The sequence below is a fragment of the Notechis scutatus genome, chromosome 1 (assembly GCF_049901735.1).
Source record: "Notechis scutatus isolate UNSWTSFEM ecotype Mainland chromosome 1, rNotScu1.2, whole genome shotgun sequence".
In the NCBI taxonomy this organism is placed as follows: domain Eukaryota; kingdom Metazoa; phylum Chordata; class Lepidosauria; order Squamata; family Elapidae; genus Notechis; species Notechis scutatus.
This window is the reverse complement of record NC_142009.1, coordinates 239,231,328-239,251,527: the sequence shown is the minus strand read 5'-3', so window position 1 is coordinate 239,251,527 and position 20,200 is coordinate 239,231,328. Positions and strand designations below refer to the sequence as shown.

The 20,200-nt window shown below is 41.1% G+C and overlaps 1 protein-coding gene across 2 annotated transcripts in view; it reads left to right on the top strand.

Moving 5' to 3' along the window:
• Positions 1 to 465: 465 nt before the first annotated feature.
• DUSP8 (dual specificity phosphatase 8) overlaps positions 466 to 20,200 on the top strand; it is a 128,666-nt gene continuing 108,931 nt past the window's right edge. Inside the window, exon 1 of one of the 2 annotated variants that reach the window (XM_087950768.1) lies at positions 466 to 794. In XM_087950768.1, coding sequence (XP_087806894.1) covers positions 720 to 794 — 75 coding nt within the window. In that variant the 5' untranslated portion in view covers positions 466 to 719. The remainder of the gene's footprint in view (positions 795 to 20,200) is intronic. The other variant, XM_026668247.2, reaches the window with a different exon arrangement.

Genomic DNA, 20,200 nt, shown 5'->3' with positions numbered 1-20,200 from the left:
GGATTATCTATGTGCCAACGATCTCTTCTTAAAAGCCTCCAGTGATGGAGCACCCACAACTTCTGAAGGCAACAATAAATGACATGTAGATTTAGAACGAGAGGTTTTGTGTTATGTTGCCACAATCCCTCTGCAACGGTTTCCTCCACCCGAACACCGGGCCATTTCCTTTTTAAGAGCTTGCAAAAAAAAGAAAGAAAATCTGAAAGGGAATGAAGCACAAAAAGAAAAATCTAGCCCCTTTTAAATTGCAATTCTGCCTGCCTGTCTCTTTTTAATCTGCACCCAAAGCCCAGGATCAGAGGCTGACGTCATCCTGCCCCTGAGCCTCCCTCTCTGATTGGCTGAGGATGACGTCAGGTGCTTTTTTTTCAAGGCATGACCTAATCCTCAGTTCATTTTTAGTTCTAAAGTGCAACCTTCTGTCTTCCTGGATCCTTCAGCCCTGTTTAATGCTTATCTGTGCTATTTGCCCCCCCCCCCGCACTCCACCCTCCCCACATACACAGCGCGCGCGTGCCCGCCCGCCCGCCCGCGTCCCCGGTGCGGGAATATGCCTGCTCCCTAGTTTCCTCGGCTGGCATGATGACCGCAGTTCGGTGTGGCTGCGTGTTTGTGTTTGCAAAAGGCTAAGAACTTGACTTCTCAGCGCTTGCCCAAGCCTTTCCAAGCTGTTCCCACCAGATCCTCTCGTAATTGTGGTTTAATCATCCTGGCGAATGTGCAGCAATTTTGCAACTAGTCGGAGCGCTGCAAGGGCTTTGATCTTGGGCTGCGGAGGAAGTGCCAGGCGGGTAAGTGTTCCCAACGTATTATAAGGGGTTGCCTCGCATGGGAACTGGGAAGAGAAGAGTAGAGCGGGGGCTTCATCATCCCCGCACAGCACTGCAGGACCAAAGGTATTTTGCGGGGTCTGAAACCCTGTGGGAACCTGACAAGGATTTCCCCTTCATGTACTGCAACGCCTTCCACATCAGGACCCAAAACGCCGCCTCCTGCGTGCCGCAGACGGAAACGGGGATGAAATGTGGCTGCAGAACCGTTTTTGTTTAATCAGCGGCGGTGCGTGTGAATTTGGTCCGCCGCCGTTGTTGTTGTTGTTGTTTCTCCCTTGTAAGAGGGAAGTTTGTTCGGGCGGGGGCAGGTCCTTTGGTGGCGGAGTTTGTGTGTGCGCGTTTAAATGCACAATTGCTGCAGGATCGAGTAAGGGACGCTCTTGCGGGCATTCGCAAATCCGCAGCAGCGATAGCGGTGATGCGGAGAAAACAGACCTGCAACCAACCCATCGCATATTTATGACGTGGGTTGAAGTAAAAGGAGGATTAAAAGCGGCGGGGGGAGAGAGAGAGAGAGAGAGAGAGAGAGATGATTATACCGGGGTCAGTTTTTTTTTTAAAAAAAATCGATCTGAAGGTGTTACTGGTAATATGTATATTGCGTAGCCTCTACTCCCCCTTTATTGTCATTCATGTCGCGAGGCTTGAAAAGAAAGGTGACGAGGTTCACACACACACACTCTTTTGGGATGCTGAAATGTGAAGGCTCTGATGATCTTGGGAAGTGGGGGTGGTTTCATAAGGGCTGGCGGGGCTCCTGATGCTACGAAGAGTTTGCTCACCCAACCACCCCCGCCTCCCCGAGACTTGGCGATAGGGAATCAGCCCTGTGCAAAGTTTCAGTTGCTGGTGTCTTTAGCAGAACAGCTAAGTCAATACATAGTGAATTAAAGAGAGTTAAAAGCCCTTCTGACCACAAAGCATTTGCAGTCAGGGCTCCTGCCAGCAACCATGTTTGTACTGTGAGTCAGCGCTTGGCTACTCCAAAACACGGGCTTGTTGTAAACCCGTTTAGGAGCAAAAGGTTCTTACTAAGGGTCTGCACCCCTACTTGTCTTGCACCTAGTTCCACAAAGCCCAGGGAGAAACTTCTTTCATGGTGGGCCAAAAAAGGAAGTCTGCTAAGATTTGCATACAGTATCTGGGCCGGGTTGAAATCCTTCTTGTAAGAAAGAGTAATAGTGGTGGAAAATTGGGATACTTAAAGAAAAGATCCTGGTTCAGGTACTGTATTGTGGTTCTACAACAACCAGGCCTTTTCAGCGTGGTTTTTTTAAAAAAAAAAAATAGGTAGAGCTGCCTTTATTTCCGTTTTACTAAAGGTGTGATGTATGTTTGTTTCATAGCACAGTTCTCAGCTTCATAGTCTATAAACTGAAGTATTGTTTTTGATTAATTTGTAACCTTAGAATGAATAACAAATAATTCCTAAAATTCTTCCAACTCTTTAATTGTATATTCGTTTTTGCAGAAACCTCACTGAACTATGAAAAAAATTGCAGAGGGGAAGCCCCATATTAACTGGATTTTGCAAATTAGAATTTAGCTGTGACATGCTTTCAAAGTACCACGATTTATTTTTTAGAACTGTAGAACATCTAAGGAATTTAAAACATCTCCAAACCTACAAGAGAAGGTAGGCTCTGAAGTAGTAAAGGGGAATAGGGATTTGAATCTTGATTCAGTGTCTATGTGAGCAGGTGGTTAAGGAGTTGAAATGGCACCAGAAAGACTAGTCGTACAAACTCAGTGGATAATTTCAAGCCAGCCATATTCTCTATTTCTATCTGTCTGTCTACCTTACTAGTTCATTGTTCAGAAAAGTAAGAAGAAGGAGCACTGTGGAGGGTCCCTTGAGTTCTTCAATGAAAGCCTGAATGGGACTGTAATCATTCAAGCTGCTAAATCAAAGTGACTCTGAAACATGATTTAATGCCTGACCCTGATTGTGCTGTCTTGACGTAGAAAAGACAGAAAGAGTAAATGAAAGAAAATTATTTTGAAACCCAACATGCATTTTGACCTGTGTAGTCTAATTTATGTATTTCATATTTGGATATATCAAAGCGCACTTTTAGTGCTATTGGTGAAAAAGCCCTTTGTCAGGGAACTTAAAGAGCCTTGCACACCCAAACCAGGGAAGTGTGCTGAGCAGGCAGCAGTGAGGAATTTGATGGGTCAGCTGACTCATTTTGCATGTGAACGTGCAAGCCTGAATGAATTTATGTATTTGTCTCTGCGCAATTCTACGTATTTGTCTAGTGAGCATGCATGTATGTGAAAAGGTATGATGGAGTAAGAAGCTTTTAGCTACACTGGTCTAATTGCATTCTGTTTGTCTTTCTGAATACTTGCAATCAACCGTTATTAATTATTATATACATCTACACACTGGCATATATTTTGCCAAAGGCTACCTACCATGTAGCCTTACTTTATTCCATTCATAAAGTCCCAAAGGGTTCGGGGGATTCCATACAGGAGAGCAGCCCTCCTCTCTTTCAGTCCTGTTACAGATGTGGCTTGCAAAAGGCAAAGCTTTGTTGATGCTTCCCATTCTCTGCACGCTCACCTCCCTCCTCCCCACCTTTCCTTATAATCTCTCGAGAGGAGCATAAGATCTTTGATTGCTCAAGCAGGCAGGTAGAAATGGCTGGTCGGCCGGAGAACTGTACATTGGAAAAAAGCCACGATTACGGTATTCAAAAGGCAATACAATATTGGTATAATTTGAAGGGAGGGTGTATGTATGTCGTGATTTACACTTCATTTGCATGCAGTCTCAGTCACCAGGGTGGCAATGTATCTGTCAGGAAGGAAGGCTTGACCAAGAGAAATTGCCCCAGTTCCAAAAAGAGTCAGACCTAGAATGTGTACGGAAGAATTGAATCATAAGAGACAAGGGGTATCCACAGGTCTCACTGCCTCCCCTGCAGAATATTCTGGCTAGGCAAGAAATCCATTTTCCTTTGTAATAGTATATCTTCTCCTGGTAAACATTTCCTAACTTTCAGTTTGATGCTGTCTGTGGCAATCAAAGGCCCAGTCAGTTGCTAGACAAAGGACAATCTAGAGGCATTTTTATTAGTGTGCATTTCTTTTGTAGCAATGAACAGCATATTTTACAGCAAGGGGCCTTGAGCATTTAGATTCTAACTAAAATAAGTCTGAACAAAGGTGGAACAATAGAAGAGAAAACATAATCCGGAATGACGCCATACACATAAAATGAGGAGGTTGAGTTTGGATCAATTCTTTTCCTTTGAACAAAAATCCAATTTTTCTTAAGCAGAGTCAAGTAGTTTGGTTTTTCATTGAGAAATATTTGAACCAATATAGAACTGGAACACAATCAAGCACCCTAAGCAAACATTTAAAATAAAACCTCTTTATTCTCAGACAAAAGAAGGAATTCTAGCCATGTTGGGCTATGAGAAAAATGTAGATTCCACAGTTGGGTAATATATCTTTATTGGGACGAAGCAAAATAGCATCAGCATGATAGTCTTGTGGTATCTTCTCAGTTCTTCAGAATATAAAATAACAATAACCACCACAATAATAGAAAATAGCAAGAGGCAAAGATCTGCAAAATAGAAATAGAATGACTGTGGCACAGGAAAGCAAAGGTAATACCAGTATTAATAGGTGCCTTGGATGCAATCTCAGAACACCCGGAGCAGCACCTGAACACCATCGAAATTGACAAAATCAACACCAGTCAATTGCAAAAGGCACCTTTACTTAAAACAGCTTACAACCTGTGGACGATACATATAACACCATCAGACATCCACATCAGACTATTCCAGGCCCTTGGGAGGACTCTAGCTGGATAAAAATGCCAAATCCAATTGGAACATCTGGCTGACTGTGCAATGAACTATAATAGAAGTAAGGCTGTTATACCAAACTATCACAGGATTTGAGCCAGAATCAGTTTTTATTAATTCAAGTTGTTTTGGTCAAGACTGACCTGGATTCATCCACTGATGGTATCTAACCCAAAGGAAGATGTACAGTTGCCATATGAGATGATGGAGACACATCTGAGTTCTTATATGTATGAAGACAACCTTGGGCATGAAAAAAATCTACAGAATATTTAGATGAACTTGCAAACAGATCAGGCTTAATGAGTAAAAGTTGAGTAAAGGAGGTGTTAATAGAATCTTTACTAGAAATCTCTTTGGAAGTAGCTTGTAAATACTGTTTGTGAACTTGTGTGGCTGACTATTTTGTGCCTTAAATTCTCTAGCACAGGGGTGTCAAGCTTGCGACCCATGGGCTGGATGCACCACAGGCCATGCCCAGCCAAACTCCGTGAAGGGGAAAAAAAAGTCGCAATACGTCACATGACGGCTATGTGACGTGACGAGTTTAACACCCATCCTCTAGCACCGGGGTGGGCAAACTACGGCCCGCGGGCCACATCCGGCCCGTTGGTCTGTCCAATGCGGCCCGCCCTGAAAAACAATCGCTGCCATTGGTCTGTCCAATCCGGCCTGCCCCTGAAAAAAATCGCTGGGCGTGGCGTATTGCCCTGTGCCGCGTGCCCCCAAAGCTGCAAAACAGTGCGGAGCGATCTAGGGGTAGGAAAGAAAAGAAATTTGCAAAGGCCTCGGCTGGGAGTTCGAAATCACCTTCGAGTGCGACCTCTCCGAAGGTGAGTCCCGCCCGATCCCCTTTTTTTCTGGGGCTTCCAGGCTTAAACTTTGCAAAGGCAAAGCTTGCAGGCTGGAGCGTCTTCCCGCCGAGGAGCGGGAAGGGTTCCACCCGGCGGGCGGGCGGGCTGCTTGGAGCCACCTAAAGCTAGGCTGCTGCTGGTGGAGCCTTGCCCTGCCTTGGTGCCCCGTTCCCGGCTCGACGGTCCTGCTCGGGCGGCACTTTAAATGCCTGCTCCCAGCACCCGAGCAACTTCCCAGGCTTAGGAGGCTCGGGCTCCCCCCCAGGCACGCGCCTTGGAGTAAAAGGAACGTTGCTGGAGTTGTTTCTGGGGGGCTCTGCAAAGGCAAAGTTTGCGGCTGGAGCGCTTCCCCAACAGAGGTTCCACCCGCGGGGCGGGCTTTCTCGGGGGCCAAGCCTGCCCAGCACCCGAGCACTCCCCTCGCCCTTTCTCACGGGCCTGCCCGAGCCGGCGCTGGCCCAGCGGCCGGCGCAACGGTCGCCCGCCCGCCAGGGTCTTGGCTTGGCGGCTTGGTCCCGTTTGGGAGGGGGCAAACCAGGGGTGGCCTGGCCCCGGTGCGCGCGTGCCGGCCTTCCTCCTTCCGGCCGGGCGGGCTGCGCGCCGCGGTGCCCCGCCAGGGGCCTCGGGAAGGAAGGAAAGAAGAAGGGGAGGCAATCGCGCCCGCCGTGCTTTGTTGGGCCCGCCAAAGGTTCCCCCTGCTCTAGCATATTAACTCTTGATTGGATCCTATTCTCATTCTCCATTTTTCATTCTTTGGAACTTTTGAATAGAAATCAGATGGTTGGTTTCTGGACCAATTTACTGGCTATCATCCTACATATCACATTAGCCATAAATAAATCTTTTTGGATTTAGATGTCAGATTGTGTAAGGATGGTTTTACAGTTCTCCTAATGTAGGCCTGACCCACACAGTAGGGTAGAATTTTTTCAAGAACTCCTAAGCCTTGCTCTTTAAATTTGCCAAATACAAAAAATTCTAAAAGTTCAAAAAGCTTGTGAATTCTAATGGATTGTAATAAACACATTCTCTGATTTTAGATTATTCTGGCAGTTATTTCCTCATTGCTGTCTGCTCTGCGAATGAGATTAATATGGTGACAATAGTAATGTCAGATGATTAAGATGATACTTTGATGTATTTGTATTTTGCTGTACAGTAAATTATTCAGTGGGCTGAACTTCATAATTAAGCTGATATTTAAGCTCATAGCTTACCATTATGAATCCAACAATCTAATTATAAATTCTACACTATCTCTTTAAATAGCACGTTCTTGTAAGCTATAATTGTATGTATAAATAACTTGGAATGAATTGCATTGAGTAGAATGGGACTTATTTCCAAGTCATCACAGTGAGTCTTTCACCTGGTGTTAAACTATAACTCTGAGCATCACTTACTATCGACCATTGTAGTTGGGCCTGATTGGACCTAAAGTTCAACAATATGTGAAATTCAGATTGTACCCATATAAAAGTAACTCTTGTTGCTTTTTAGTGTAAGTGTGCATAGGAGATGAACAGGTGGAGCTTGAGGGCAAGGTCAAATGCATCATCAATCTATGGACCCTGCACCCCTGAAAGAGACCTAAGCACCCCCCCCCCCAAAGTCTGTTGACTGTTATTTAGTGCCAGTTTGCCTTGACTGTTAGTAGATCAGATTCTTGTGTATAGGTTGCATGGAATAAAACTCAGAGTGCTTTTGAAGGCTCCTGGCTCCTGGTTACTTACCCCTCATAGTGTGCAGGTATATGTTATATAAGTTGGTGGTTTAGGAAAGTATAAAGACAGTTTGCTCCTTAAAACTATTCATTGTGGAGTAACTGTATAAATAAACCAGGATTGATTGACAAAGCATTCTAGGTAAAGGTTTACTGACTGAGAAGGGTGGAATGAACAGAATAACAGAGTTGGAAGGGACCGTGAAGGTCTACCGGTCCAATCTTTTTTCACAAGCAGGAGACCCTATTCCATTCTGGACAGATCTCTTCTTAAAAGCCTCCAGTGATGGAGCACCCACAACTTCTGAAGGCAACTCCATTCCACTGGTTAATTGTTCTCAACTGTCAGGAAATTTCTCCTTAGTTCTAGGTTCGTTCTTTCCTTCATTTATTTGCATCCATTGCTTCTAGTTCTGCCTCCTGGTGTTTTGGAAAATAGATTGACCCTCTTTTCTTTATGGCAGTCCCTCAAATATTGGAACATTGCTGTCATGCAGTCCCAGTTCTTCTTTTCACCAGACTAGATTTACCCCGTTCCTATAACTGTTCTTCATATGTTTTAGCCTCCAGTCCCCTAATCATCTTTGTTGCTCTTCTCTGCACTCTTTCAAGAATCTCAACATCTTTTTTACATTGTGGCGAACAAAACTGGATGCAGTATTCTAAGTGTGGCGTTACCAAGGCATTATAAAGCAATACTAACAGTCCTCTATATATCTCAGTACTAACATTCCTTACATATCTCATCCCAGTCTTTTAATTTTATGTTTTGAAATCTGCTGTGGTTAAGATACTTAGAATAACAGCTACTGTATAGAGTACTGTATGTTCTGATAGAGTAGAGAAGACGAAACATTCATGTGCCATCTTAAGATGACATTTCATCAGGCTTTTTAAGTGGTGAAAAAATGTGCATGATATTTAAATAAGGCATCATATTTGTAAGGTATTTCTCAGTAACATTCAGGTTACTGAGTATTCATGAAAAAAAATGCATTAGTTCCACTGCTGACATAATGGGTGACATAATCTTTGCATATTGCAGGATTGTAGTGTCTTGGATCTTAATATGTGCAAAGGTTAAAACTGAAGCCGATGTTCCCACGACATACCTCTTTTCTGTTTCTTTGCCTGATTCTAAATTTTGGAAAGAGAAGGTGAATTCCGTTAAAGAGCCATTCAAGTTGAAGTAGAAAGGACAAAGTAACATGACTGGTCAGAACAGCAGTCTCCGACCCAGATAGACCATCAGGCACAGAGGGAGGGGATGCCTTCGCACACATGCTTGCTGCTTACACACATGGAACTTTGTGCACTCACCCATTGCTTGTACAGCCTGGTTCCTCTTGGACCATGGACTGGTACTGTTCCATGAACCAGGGCTTGGGGATCCCTGGGTAAGAACTCATTGTATAATTAGAGTTTGCTGATGGTTATGTACATAACTGATAGTTCAGCAAAAAAAAAAAGTACATCAATTTTAATATGGAGAATTATTTATTTGTTTATTGAATTCAATTTATTGGTAGCTGCCTCCAGTGGGTTGAGTTGGGCTTAAGAAGCCAAAGGGTCTCTTAAATGGTGAATGTATTTGTTTTGTTAATTAGCAACTCTTTTTCTTTTGGTGCCTTGACTTGTCATGGCTACCTGGGCAAAGCCTAGGAATTTTCTTGGCAAGATTTTTCAGAAGTGCTTTGCCATTGCGTCCTTCCCAAGACTGAGAGAGAGTGACTGGCCCAAGTTCATCCAGTTGGCTTCATGTCTCAGGCAAGAATAAAACTCATAGACTCCCAGTTTCTAGGTTCATTCCTTAATGACTACCATACACTACCCTTACTCTCTCTTACATGTAAACCTGCTGCTTATATTTCAATATGCTTAAGTACATCTTTTGAGGAGATCTTTGATTATATTGTTACAGGATGGTAGGCATTGTAATTCAGCCCCTTTGGAAAAGATCAAGTTAGGGAAAATTTGTTAAGCATGTTTTCATATAGTATGAATCAAGATGCAAAATGAGTCAAGATGCAAGATGGCTACTACACAGGTACAGCGGAAGTCCAACCCCTCTTTTACATATTTTTGGTCTATGGCTATAAATCTTCAATTTAATACAGGGTTTACATGCTATGTATATAAAAGGAACGGAGTTTGATTGTATGATTTCAGCCATCTTGAAAGAGACCTTGATGGGTAGGAGGGTATTTTATTTCCTTTGATCTATAGGTCTAGGGATTGAGGCATTGGTGGGGTAGGATCCTGCCGGGTGAGTGTCTCTCTGGGGGGGGGGGGGGGTAAACTGGGATCCAGTTGTCCATGTGGGGGTAGGGTGCATTTGAGGCTCTTGTTTATGTTTTTTTTCAAACTCGTCCTGGTTCCTCAGGCTCATTTGCATTTTTCAATGTAACCATATAGGAGACCTTGATGGGTATTTGCATAATGTACATACAAAATAATTAGGGTTTGATTTCCAGTCATTGGTGAAATCTTAAACTGTGCAGCTGAGCTAATAAAGTCATAGGGATGTAGGATTGATTTTAGTGTGTTTATTTCTTTACAACTTGAGCAGTTAGATGAACCAAGACTTTATTTTGTAGCGATATAATGGAGCCTTCATGGTGCATTTATGCTGATTTAGCTATTGTTGGTTTATTCCCTTTTCTGGCATGTTAGTGAAAACTGAAAGCAGATGCCCTCGCAAAGACAAAATGCTTTTGAAAATGTAATAGGCAGCCTTTGGCAATTTTCCTACAGACACAGAGTGGCTTCTTACAGAAATGTTAATGGACTGTTGAGAGAATAAAAATAAAATCCATTGCCATCAAACTGAAACGAGAATAGAAGGAGAAAATATAGTTAATAAAGCAATGGCATATGTACTGCTATTTTGAGCGTTTTAAAATAGCAGAAATTTAAAGCTATAGGCAGTGCAGGTATTTCTTCTTATCATAGTAAGGTATTACTGCCATTTGCAATAAGATATGTTGCATTTTTTATTTACATAATTTTATAACATCTGAGCTCTTAGAAGTATTTGTCAGCATTAAAAACCTTGTGAAATAGGTAAAACAGGAGCAAGAATTCTATGCTTCATCTCCATTCTTTTAAAGTGACATTAGGAGAAGACATTCAATTGCAATATTTGGGTCTTTGGCTTAATCTGAATTTTATAGCATATTTGTATGCAGCTGTCTCACTGGAAGCTTAGAAGTACTGATCTGACTTCCGGTTTGGGTCTCTTCAGCGACAGACTGAAATCTGCGATCGTGTGCAGTTTCGATCTTTGCTCGCTGCTGGAACGCCCTGATCCTTTGGATTCGGGGCTGAAGCCACCCCGTAGAGGTGGTGAAGAGGGGGGAGATTGCTAGCCGAGTGGAGGGGAGCCGCATCTCTCCTCCTTGGCTGGTCTAAACTCCCTTCCCCAAAGGCAGTTGCAGTGGTGGTCAGAAATGGCCATCTCAAAGAAGAACCCAACTGGATAAGATTGTGCAGGAGGAAGACAAAAAGGAAAGCAGGACAGACCAGGCTAAACAACAGAAAACATCTAAGCAAAGTACCCTGAATCTAAAAGTACCTAGAGGGATACTTCTGAAAGAAGATCTTTAAGTTGCGAAGGAGAGAGAAAAGGAGGTTTTTAACCTTTATATTGACAATTACAAATGGTATGGAAAGAAATTTATATTAATCTATTTTGACACTAATAGGCAACCTTAAGCTGAAATCTAAGTGTCAAAAGGAGAATAAAGATTTTTTTCTTGGTCATTTTAAAGCCCTAAAAAGGAGAAGAGTGGAGGCAAAAGGGTGGGACTTGGAATAATGAAAAAATGGAATGCCACCTGGAAAAATAAAGAGGATTAACAGTGAAACTTTGAAAAGACTCCTGAGGATACATTGTAACTGAAATCTTATTAAAAGATACAGTAACCCATGGAAAGGAAAAGTAAAGAAAAGAAACAAGAAGGAACAGTCTGGGATCATTTGGTGATTTAAAAGAAAAGTTTTTGGCATTGGTTTTTTCTTTCTTTTTCTGTTTTTACTTAAAGTCAATTGGGTGGTTGTTCAAAAGTGTTTGAAATGCCATCACTCCTGGAGGAATTGAAGATGAGTCTTAAAAAACAGAAAGAAGATGCAGAAGGGGGAGGAAGATCCTTTGGCTTCGTATTTTAATTTTTTGAAATGGAGATCCTGAACTATGAAAAGGAAAAGGAAAAGCTTCAAGAGCAAGAAGAAGGGTGGGACAAAGAAGAAGCCATTTTCAATGATCAAATAATGCAAAGTGTGGTAATAAGGGGAAAAGGGGGGAAAGGAGTTAAAAGTTTGAGATCAAAGGGAATAGCCAAAAAGAAAAATAGTCTGAAAAAGAAATATAACAGCAAGGAGAAGCAGAAAAGAAAACTACAGAAGGGAAAATTAGAGAGAGAAGGGTACAAAAAAAGGGGGATGAGAAAAAGGGGGAAAGATAGAAAGGGAAAGAACTTATGAGGGACAAAAACAGGAAATAAAGAAAAAGGGGAAACATACTAGGATTAAAGGTATTTGCTCAGCTAGAAAACACAGAGACAATGGTTAAATTAAGTTAAAAGTGAGGATTCTGCAAAGCTACAAAAGATAGTGTTGTGACAGTAGAATATTGTAATGAGTTAGAAATGAAATAAGTAAATATCTATGAGATAAAACTGTATTGTTATGTAATGGTATGTTTATTTATAATTAAAGCAATAATAAGAGAGGGAAACATTGCAATTGTTTCTAAAGATTGATAAAATATTGAAAAGAAATGTGAAAGATTTATAAGGAAATTTATACCATTTAGAATGAATTTGAATAATTATTTTGCTTATCAATAGTAAATAATTTATAAGATAAAACTGTATGACTATCCAGTGGTATGCTTATTAACAGTTAAGTAATAATGAAGGAGGGAAACATTTCAATTGTTCTCAAAGATTGATAGATATTGAAAAGAAACGTGAAAGATTTACAAGGTTCATACCAGTACTAGAATGATTTTGAACAACTATTTTGTTTATATATATATATATTGTTTTTGCTATGTTTTTAGAATTTTTCTTTTTATGTTTTCAAGGGGAAGTACCAAGCAGAGTCTCAATGATGAGATTTACATGATATAAAATAGATATTAGAAATTTGAATGTTATAATTTTAGAATGCACAAATTCAGTGTTTAATGAAATTTCATATGATATTAACAAGATTTAAAGGTGTTGCACTTCGATTGGCAATCATAGGGGGAATTTTGCTTCTTAAGAATGTTGGAAGAGAACATATGAAATTGTAAATAAGACAGACGAAAGTATAAGTACAATGAATAAAAAGATACAGAAATTTAGGTAAAAGAAATACAATTGAATAAGAAGAAAATGAGATAACCATAAAAGAAAATTAAGAGAAGTAAAGGGAGAAATAGTGAGAAGTTGGAAAAAGAGTAATAAGATATGAAGTTGAATAATATAAGATGAATATGCATATGAAATTGTGTCTGTATGGAAATGTGATAACCCGGAACCATGCTGTACTCAAATAAGATGTTTTATTTGTTTTGTTAAAACTCAATAAAACTTTATTTTAAAAAAAAAAAAGAAGTACTGATCTGTTTTACAGTAATTTTTGTTATTATTTGTTGGCTTCTGAGCAGATACTTGAATAGTTGGCTGTCTTGCTATCAGTCCTCCTTTGAATTTGGTTGGCTACATTTTGAAGGACTTTAATGTACCAAGCTGTCCTTTAAGTATGGTTCATAGAAGGTGCCAACATTGGCAATGCCTGGCCATCAACCAAAGTTAGCAAAATAAGAACAAAAATTGTGACTGACCTATTTCTAAATGGTGTTTCAATAAGAGCTTCCCCATTATTTGTGTTTAGAGAAACAAGAAATATAATTAACTTTTCTTTCACTAGAAACATCTCATAGTGATTAGACTAGCTTTTGACTGACATTTGCTATCACACAGTCCTGTTACTTGATGCTGACTGATACAATATTGATAAGTGAAGATATTCTTTGATTGACTGTGCTTAGTCTGTTACCTAGATCCTGGCAATTGAGGTAGATTCAGCAAAGTGAAGTGAAGGAAGTCATGGCTTAGCATGCTATGCCTGTGAAATTTTTAATTATTTTGCAGGGCTGTACATTTTTTGAAAATGATTTGGAATTCTATAGACTAGAGCAAAGACCCTCTTTTTAAACAGTCACATTTTTTTTTGCAGGCTTTCATGCAAGCTTGAAGACATCTTTAACCAAAGCTCCTTAAAGCAGTGTTGTTTCTTCCAGGCTCATATGGAATCCTAAAAAACCTGAGCTGTCTAAAGAGATGCAATATGTTCAATGCATTCAGAAACCCCTCTTCTGAATAGATTTTGAGACTAGCACAATTCTCTTATTTCCACAACAAATGAAAGAATTGAAACAGAAGGTATACTATATCCCCCCCCCCACTTCAATATAACTTTTAATTCTTAGCAACCCTACTCTAATTCTACCGAAATACTATAATTGAGTGCCACAGCAAAGTATAGACAAGAAGGAAAGCTTAAAACCTTGCATAATTAAATCTGATTCAAACACGCCATATTCTCTAAAGTAGCAATTGGGTGAAAGGCCCTCAATAGGCAGTTACACAAACAAAGGCAAATGTAAGCCTTCAGATGAACTCATGTCTGCTTCAAAGCAGATAGAAATGCTATAGCTGAGTGATCAATCATGTAATGGCCATTACATAACAAGCTTAAATCCTTGCCATTGACAAAATAGGATTGTATTGTGTTGCTGGCAAACTTTCAAACAGAAGCTCAGAACAGTGTGCATGATTTCTCTGCATGCCCCTTGCAAGTTTCTAAGCTATCTAAGCTATTATGAGCAAGCGTAGGATTACTGTTCAACTTTTTTTACAAAATTATGTTTGGAAGCAGTGAGCGTTGCATGGTTCACAAACTGTTCACTCACCCAGTATTTGTATGCCGCCTTACTGGAAAGATAGCAGGGCTACAATGAAAGAGTTCTAATATCAAAACACAAAGTCTATTGTGGCTGTAAGAGAAAGACAGGTAGACCCTGGGAGCAGAGTGAAGAGAGTAATCAGCCTAGAATCATTATATTCCCATAAACAATCTTTAAGTCCAAGCCCCCTTGAATTCAGTTGATTTTTATATAGTGCAATTTAGTGCTGACTAGTTAGTTGATAAGATATTGTATACAGGCATGTTCAATAAATCAGCTTAATTGGAACTTAAGGTGTGGTCCTGATGCCTCAGACATGACAATGGCAGACAAATGGGAGGCTTGTTGTTGGCTTTTTATACTGGGATGGCAGAGTTTATTTTTTAATGCAAAACTGAAGAAAGTGAGCAATACACTCAGTTTATGGCTAAGAACAAGCTATTGATTGGTTGAACTGTCTCTGTCCTTATCTATTGGCCAATAAATTAAGATTGGCTTTCTGTTCTCCATCAGAGAAATAAGTATGCTCACCCCTGCAGTGGCATGATTATTTAACTCATCAGAATGGTTTGCTAATGCCTTGCTTTATTTCAGATGTGAGAATACAAGGTTTGGCCAACAGAAAGAATTCTGGAAGTTCTCAGAATTGAAGAAATACCTTAATTATATACCTAAAACCATTCACAGTAGAAGAAATAGTCTTTCAGAGTGAAATTATTGAGAAAAATCTTGGTCAAAGTGGTGTATGGCCTGAAAAGTACAGACTTCTAAATTGTTTTTGAAACACACTGACATCTTCTGTTTCTCCTTTCCCAACCAAATTGACTTAAGAGCTGATCCCTTTTTCCAGTTGGAATGTTGTAGTCCTTCTAAAATTGTTAATCTTGGCCCCAGTTGTTTAAAAGAAGGTAGGAACAATGTAAGAAATTTTTCATTAATTCTGCAGTAAGGTGAGTATTGATCCACATATGGGTGGAGGAAGAAAAATAATTAGTTGGTTTCCCATTCTCATTCCCCAAGGACTATAAAAAGTTTGCTTTTAAATTTAAATTCTAAATTCTAAAAAAAATGAGAATGGTGTCTTTTATAATATTAGCCCCAACTTCTAAATGCCAGATGCTACTTCTCCTTTATGCTTGTTGTAAAGATGTTATCATAAGCAGAATCTCTCCAGATTCCTAGATAGTTTATTCTTTTTTTTTAAAAAAAAAAAATAGTGCTAATAGTGCTTGTATATGTATACAAGAAGCTGTTAGATCATTAGCAGCTAATATCACATTTGCAATGCTCTCTCACCTATTCCTAGGTTAACCTTGTTGATGAATTGCTGCAGAATGAGATGGGTGAAAAGAAGGGCTATTTAGGCAAAACAATCTGGAACCAGAGCAATATCATTTCTCTCTCAGTAAAATCTTGCTTAGTCAGTTGAACTGATCTACTCATGTTAGCAAATGAGTAGACCTGACTCTCTGAAAAGTTCCTTAGTTCGTTCTACTGTTTACTAGCATGCAGGCGCTTTCACAATGGTGGCCTGCCATGTTTGAAAATTCCAATGGTCAAATATCTATATTTATATTTTAATAGAATAGAATAACAGAATAACAATAGTTGGAAGGGACCTTGGAGGTCTTTTTGTCTAACCCTCTGCTCAGGCAGGAAACCCTATAGTATACCATTTCAGACAAATGGCAGTCTAATCTCTTCTTTAAAACTACCAGTGTTGAAGCATTTACAACTTCTGGAGGCAAGTCGGTCCATTGATTAATTGTTCTCCTCCATGCTGCATCGAGAACCCAGGATGGGTAGACTCCTTCCTATGACGTCATAGCTGAGTCTGTACTAAGGTATAAAAGCCAGCCCCCAGGAGAGACCCCAGCTTTTGACTCAGCTCCTTTCAGTCAGTAGCTGTGTCTCTGAAAGCGTTCTGTTAGATAGCAATCACCAGCGATCTTCAGTACTTTTTTCCTCTCTTCAAGCAGCTCCCAGGGATCTGGGCAGCTGCTCTTCCAGGAGAGCCCTGCAACGTTGGGAGCAGCTTTACAGAGCTCTGCAGGCAAGCTGGGCCGCGTCTGCAGACTTCCCCCACACCTGCAGTTTGGAGGGATCGTAAACACGATCAGCAAACTGATAAGAGCTCAAGCCAGTTGATCGTGTAGCTGGTTGCTGTGTTTTTCCCTTGCTGACTTCGCTCGGGGCTCTGTTTAGCCTAAGGAGGGATTCTTCAATCTTGGAGCCTGTTTTCCTGTAGTCAGTGGCCATCTTGGATTCAAGTCTTCCACCAAAATGGTGAGCGGCCATTTTGTAAGCCCAGGGGCCATTTATACCCTAAAGGGCTTAATAGAAAAATTTCTAAACGGCTTCCTTCCAATGCCAGAGCCTTTATTCTACAAATGGAGCAAGATAAGGCTCAGGCAGAGCTTTCCCCCCCAGTGGAACAGTCTCTTAAGCCCAATAGGAGAAAAAGACATAGGCAACGCACCCAATCAGTCCAGAGGGAGGTGGCTGCTAAAATCAAAGCTAAGGCTCTAGCCCCTAAGAAGGCAACTCAGGCTGAATTGAGGGCAGAGAAGCACAGACATGCAGCTCTAGAGAGGCAGTTCAACAGAACTATTCAACAGAAGGAAGTGCAACTACAGCATGTTTCAGGTGATACTCGTGGGCCCCAACCAAGCCCTCCCAGGGGAGGAGAAGTTATCTGTGAGCCTTTCCATCCTCCATCCTGGTCTCCTGAGGCTCTTGCTGTACAGTCAGATCCTCAGGATCTAAGCAGATCTGGGCCTTATTTCCAACAGGCTTCTGTGCCCTATGCTCCTCCCCCTCCCTCCAGGCCTCGAACCTCTCCTCAATCTAGGCCTGAAGCCACCTTCACTCCCACAGCAGCGGGGGCCTTCTGCCTTCTGCCTCTACCTTTGAGCATAGACCAGAGGATATCCAAGATGTAGTCTCATCAGCCATTAGGCAGGGATTGGCTGAAGGCTTCAAGCAAATCCTTTGACCTCTGGAAAGGGTTCAGGCCCTTCTCCCTTCTCAATCTATAAGTTCCTTGCCTCATCATCCTGATTTACACAGGCCCCAGGATCTCAGGGTCCATTCTTCTCTACCAGAATGGGAGGAGGTTGATGAGGAAGGAAGGCCTTCACCATCTGAACACCGTTACTCCTCTCATTCAGAGTGTGAAGAGGGTGAGATTTTTGACCAAAATCTTTCAGAGGAAGAGGATTCTCACCCAGAGCAGACATCCTCTGCATTGGTCTTCAAACCTACTCTCTTCAGACCATTACTCAGCAAGGCCTTGGTCACTGCCAAGCTGTCGCCAGAGGAAGTAGCTCCTGAGCCACAAGGAAATCCCTCTAGCCAAGGGGATTCGCTCTTCTCCAAGCCTGTAGTGCATGCAGAGGGTTTTCCTTCTCCCATTTCCATCGCCCAGCCCCTCCCTTGATTCATCCGGAGAGGGTAAGACATATTTCTGTATTTATTTTGGGCTTTCAGTCTGTCAAGTATCTTCGCCAAAGCTGGGGTCTCTCCCGGGGGTTGGCTTTTATATCTTAGTACAGACTCAGCTAAATGACGTCATAGGAAGGAGTCAACCCATCCTGGGCTCTCTCGCAGCATAGATAGAAAGGGCGTTCACGGTAACTTCTACCAACGCCCATTCTAACTGTCAGGAAATTTATCCTAAGTTCTAGGTTGCTTCTCTCCTTGATTAGTTTCCATCCATTGCTTCTTGTCCTGCCCTCAGGTGTTTTGGAGAATAGCTTGACTCCCTCTTCTTTGTGGCAGCCCCTGAGATATTGGAACCCTGCTATCATGTCTCCCCTAGTCCTTCTTTTCATTAGACTAGACATACCCAGTTCCTGCAACTGTTCTTCATATGTTTTATTTTCTAATCTCATAATAATCTTTGTTGCTTTTGTCTGTACTCTTTCTCCAGCATGGGTGTCAAACTCGCCATGTTACATTGCCATCACATGATGTTTTGCAATGTTTTTTCTCATTCACGGAGCTGGAGTGGGCGTGGCTTATGCGTGAAGCCTCTGGCTCATGGGCCACCAGTTTGATGCCTCTGTTCTAGAGTGTCAACATCTTTCTTACATCGTGGCTACCAAAACTGCATTCAATTTTCCAAGTGTGGCCTTACCATATTAAAAAAACTCCTTCATCTACCTAAATTACTCACTGATTAACACAGACCTTTCTTAGTCTATGAGTCAGCCTGTGTACCCAAGTATCCCATCAGGTTGAAGCAAGCAAGAAGGTGAAGTAGTAGAAGTAGGAAGTAACCTTGTCCCCAGATGAGTCAACCATAGCCTGCTTCTGTCTGCCTCTCTATTCAGACATCCCATCTTTCCAAGACCCAGTGCAGCTGTATATGTTGGACTCTTTTAAAGTAGCCCTAGTCCTTTGCAGAGACACTGTGGGACTTGTGACATTATGGGAAAAAAACAGTGTGTCTAAAAGTAACATTATGGGAAATATAAATGTGTCTAAAATTCTCACAAACTTTTATGTGTGAAGCGATTGATTTGGATAATTGCCTCTACTGGCTATTTTTTAATGTCAGATTAAATTTCAGTTACTCTAGAAGCATAATATAGCATAAATCTGCTATCTGTTAAGTATTGGTATATTTACTACTCTTACAATATTTCAGTATTAAATCTGGGTTCCTTTGTATACCGAAAGAGAAGAGCAGAAATTAGGGTATAATATGAAAGCAAGGATTGATTATTTATCAAATTTATATAGCCACCCTCCTCACAAATGTGACTCTTACTTGATCATCCTAAAGTGAAAAAAAGAGACAAGGCACACAAAATTGTATGACACATGAATAAATGCAGTTAGAATATATTCCATAATGTAAACAAATGTATACCTGGAATTAAGTAGAGTAGTTGTATCATCTAATATTTTTCATGCCCGTAATTCATATAATTGAAAATGTCAATGCTGATTAACTTTTGCAAAACATATCCTTAGTCAAGAGAAATTAATTTTTTCATAGGCTATAGATTTTGGGCTTGAATTATGTTTTAAAGGGCTTCATTGGCTCAGGGAAGAGTAATCACCATGCTATTCTCTTCCATTTAGAAGCCTACTACTTCATCACAGCAAACAGTTACGTAATGTGCGTAAGTCTTTCGGCTTGCATTCCATCCTTCAGTATACCAAGTTTCCCTGTCAAGTATGGTAATAAGCATTATAAATATGCAGATGGTACGCCGTGTGCTTTCTTTAGTGGTGCTTGTTTAGAACACTGGTTTCATTTTACAACCCACCAAAGATATTGTAGGGACCAGTCAGAAAGAGAACAAGCCAAATGGAAATCCCCCTGATACAGTAGATACAAATCCCCGTTTACAGATATATTAAATTCGCCCTGCGTATCACCTCAGCTTAAAATACGCTACCTCTAACTGGGGCAGTAATTTACATTTTGGATCATATCGCCAGATGTTCCAGCTGCAAGAGGTTTGTCTCAGTGACTGAGAAACCTGAGAGCCAGGCTATCTGCACTGCAAATCCTGATTAACTTTTGCCTGGCCTCTGAGGTAGAGCAGTTGCCTGGCATTTCCGAAGTTGCTGTGGAAACGCAAGGTGCTAATTCTTTAATAAGACTTATGGCTTTTGATTGGCAGCGCTGCAAAAATATGAATAATTTTGTAGTAGCGCTGTGATTTGAGGGGATTTTTTCATAAGGCACTGAGTGGGTGGTAAGAAAGCAAGTTGTTAAGCTCTTGAAAGAAGCAGGGATGGTTGGGGGATTTCCTCTGCAATGCCCAATTTGCATCTTAATAAGAATAGATAGCTGTTTAGTTTAAGCCACCCTGCCACCATTTCGGATTCTAAACCAACAGATACTTTGGGGGGGGGGGTAGTAATCCGTCCTGCATATAATAAACTGCCATTCTTGAAGCCTGACTCAAGGATTACACTCTGGCATTCCTATAGCTACTTTATTCTGAAGTTTGACATGCAGAAATATATTACACTTT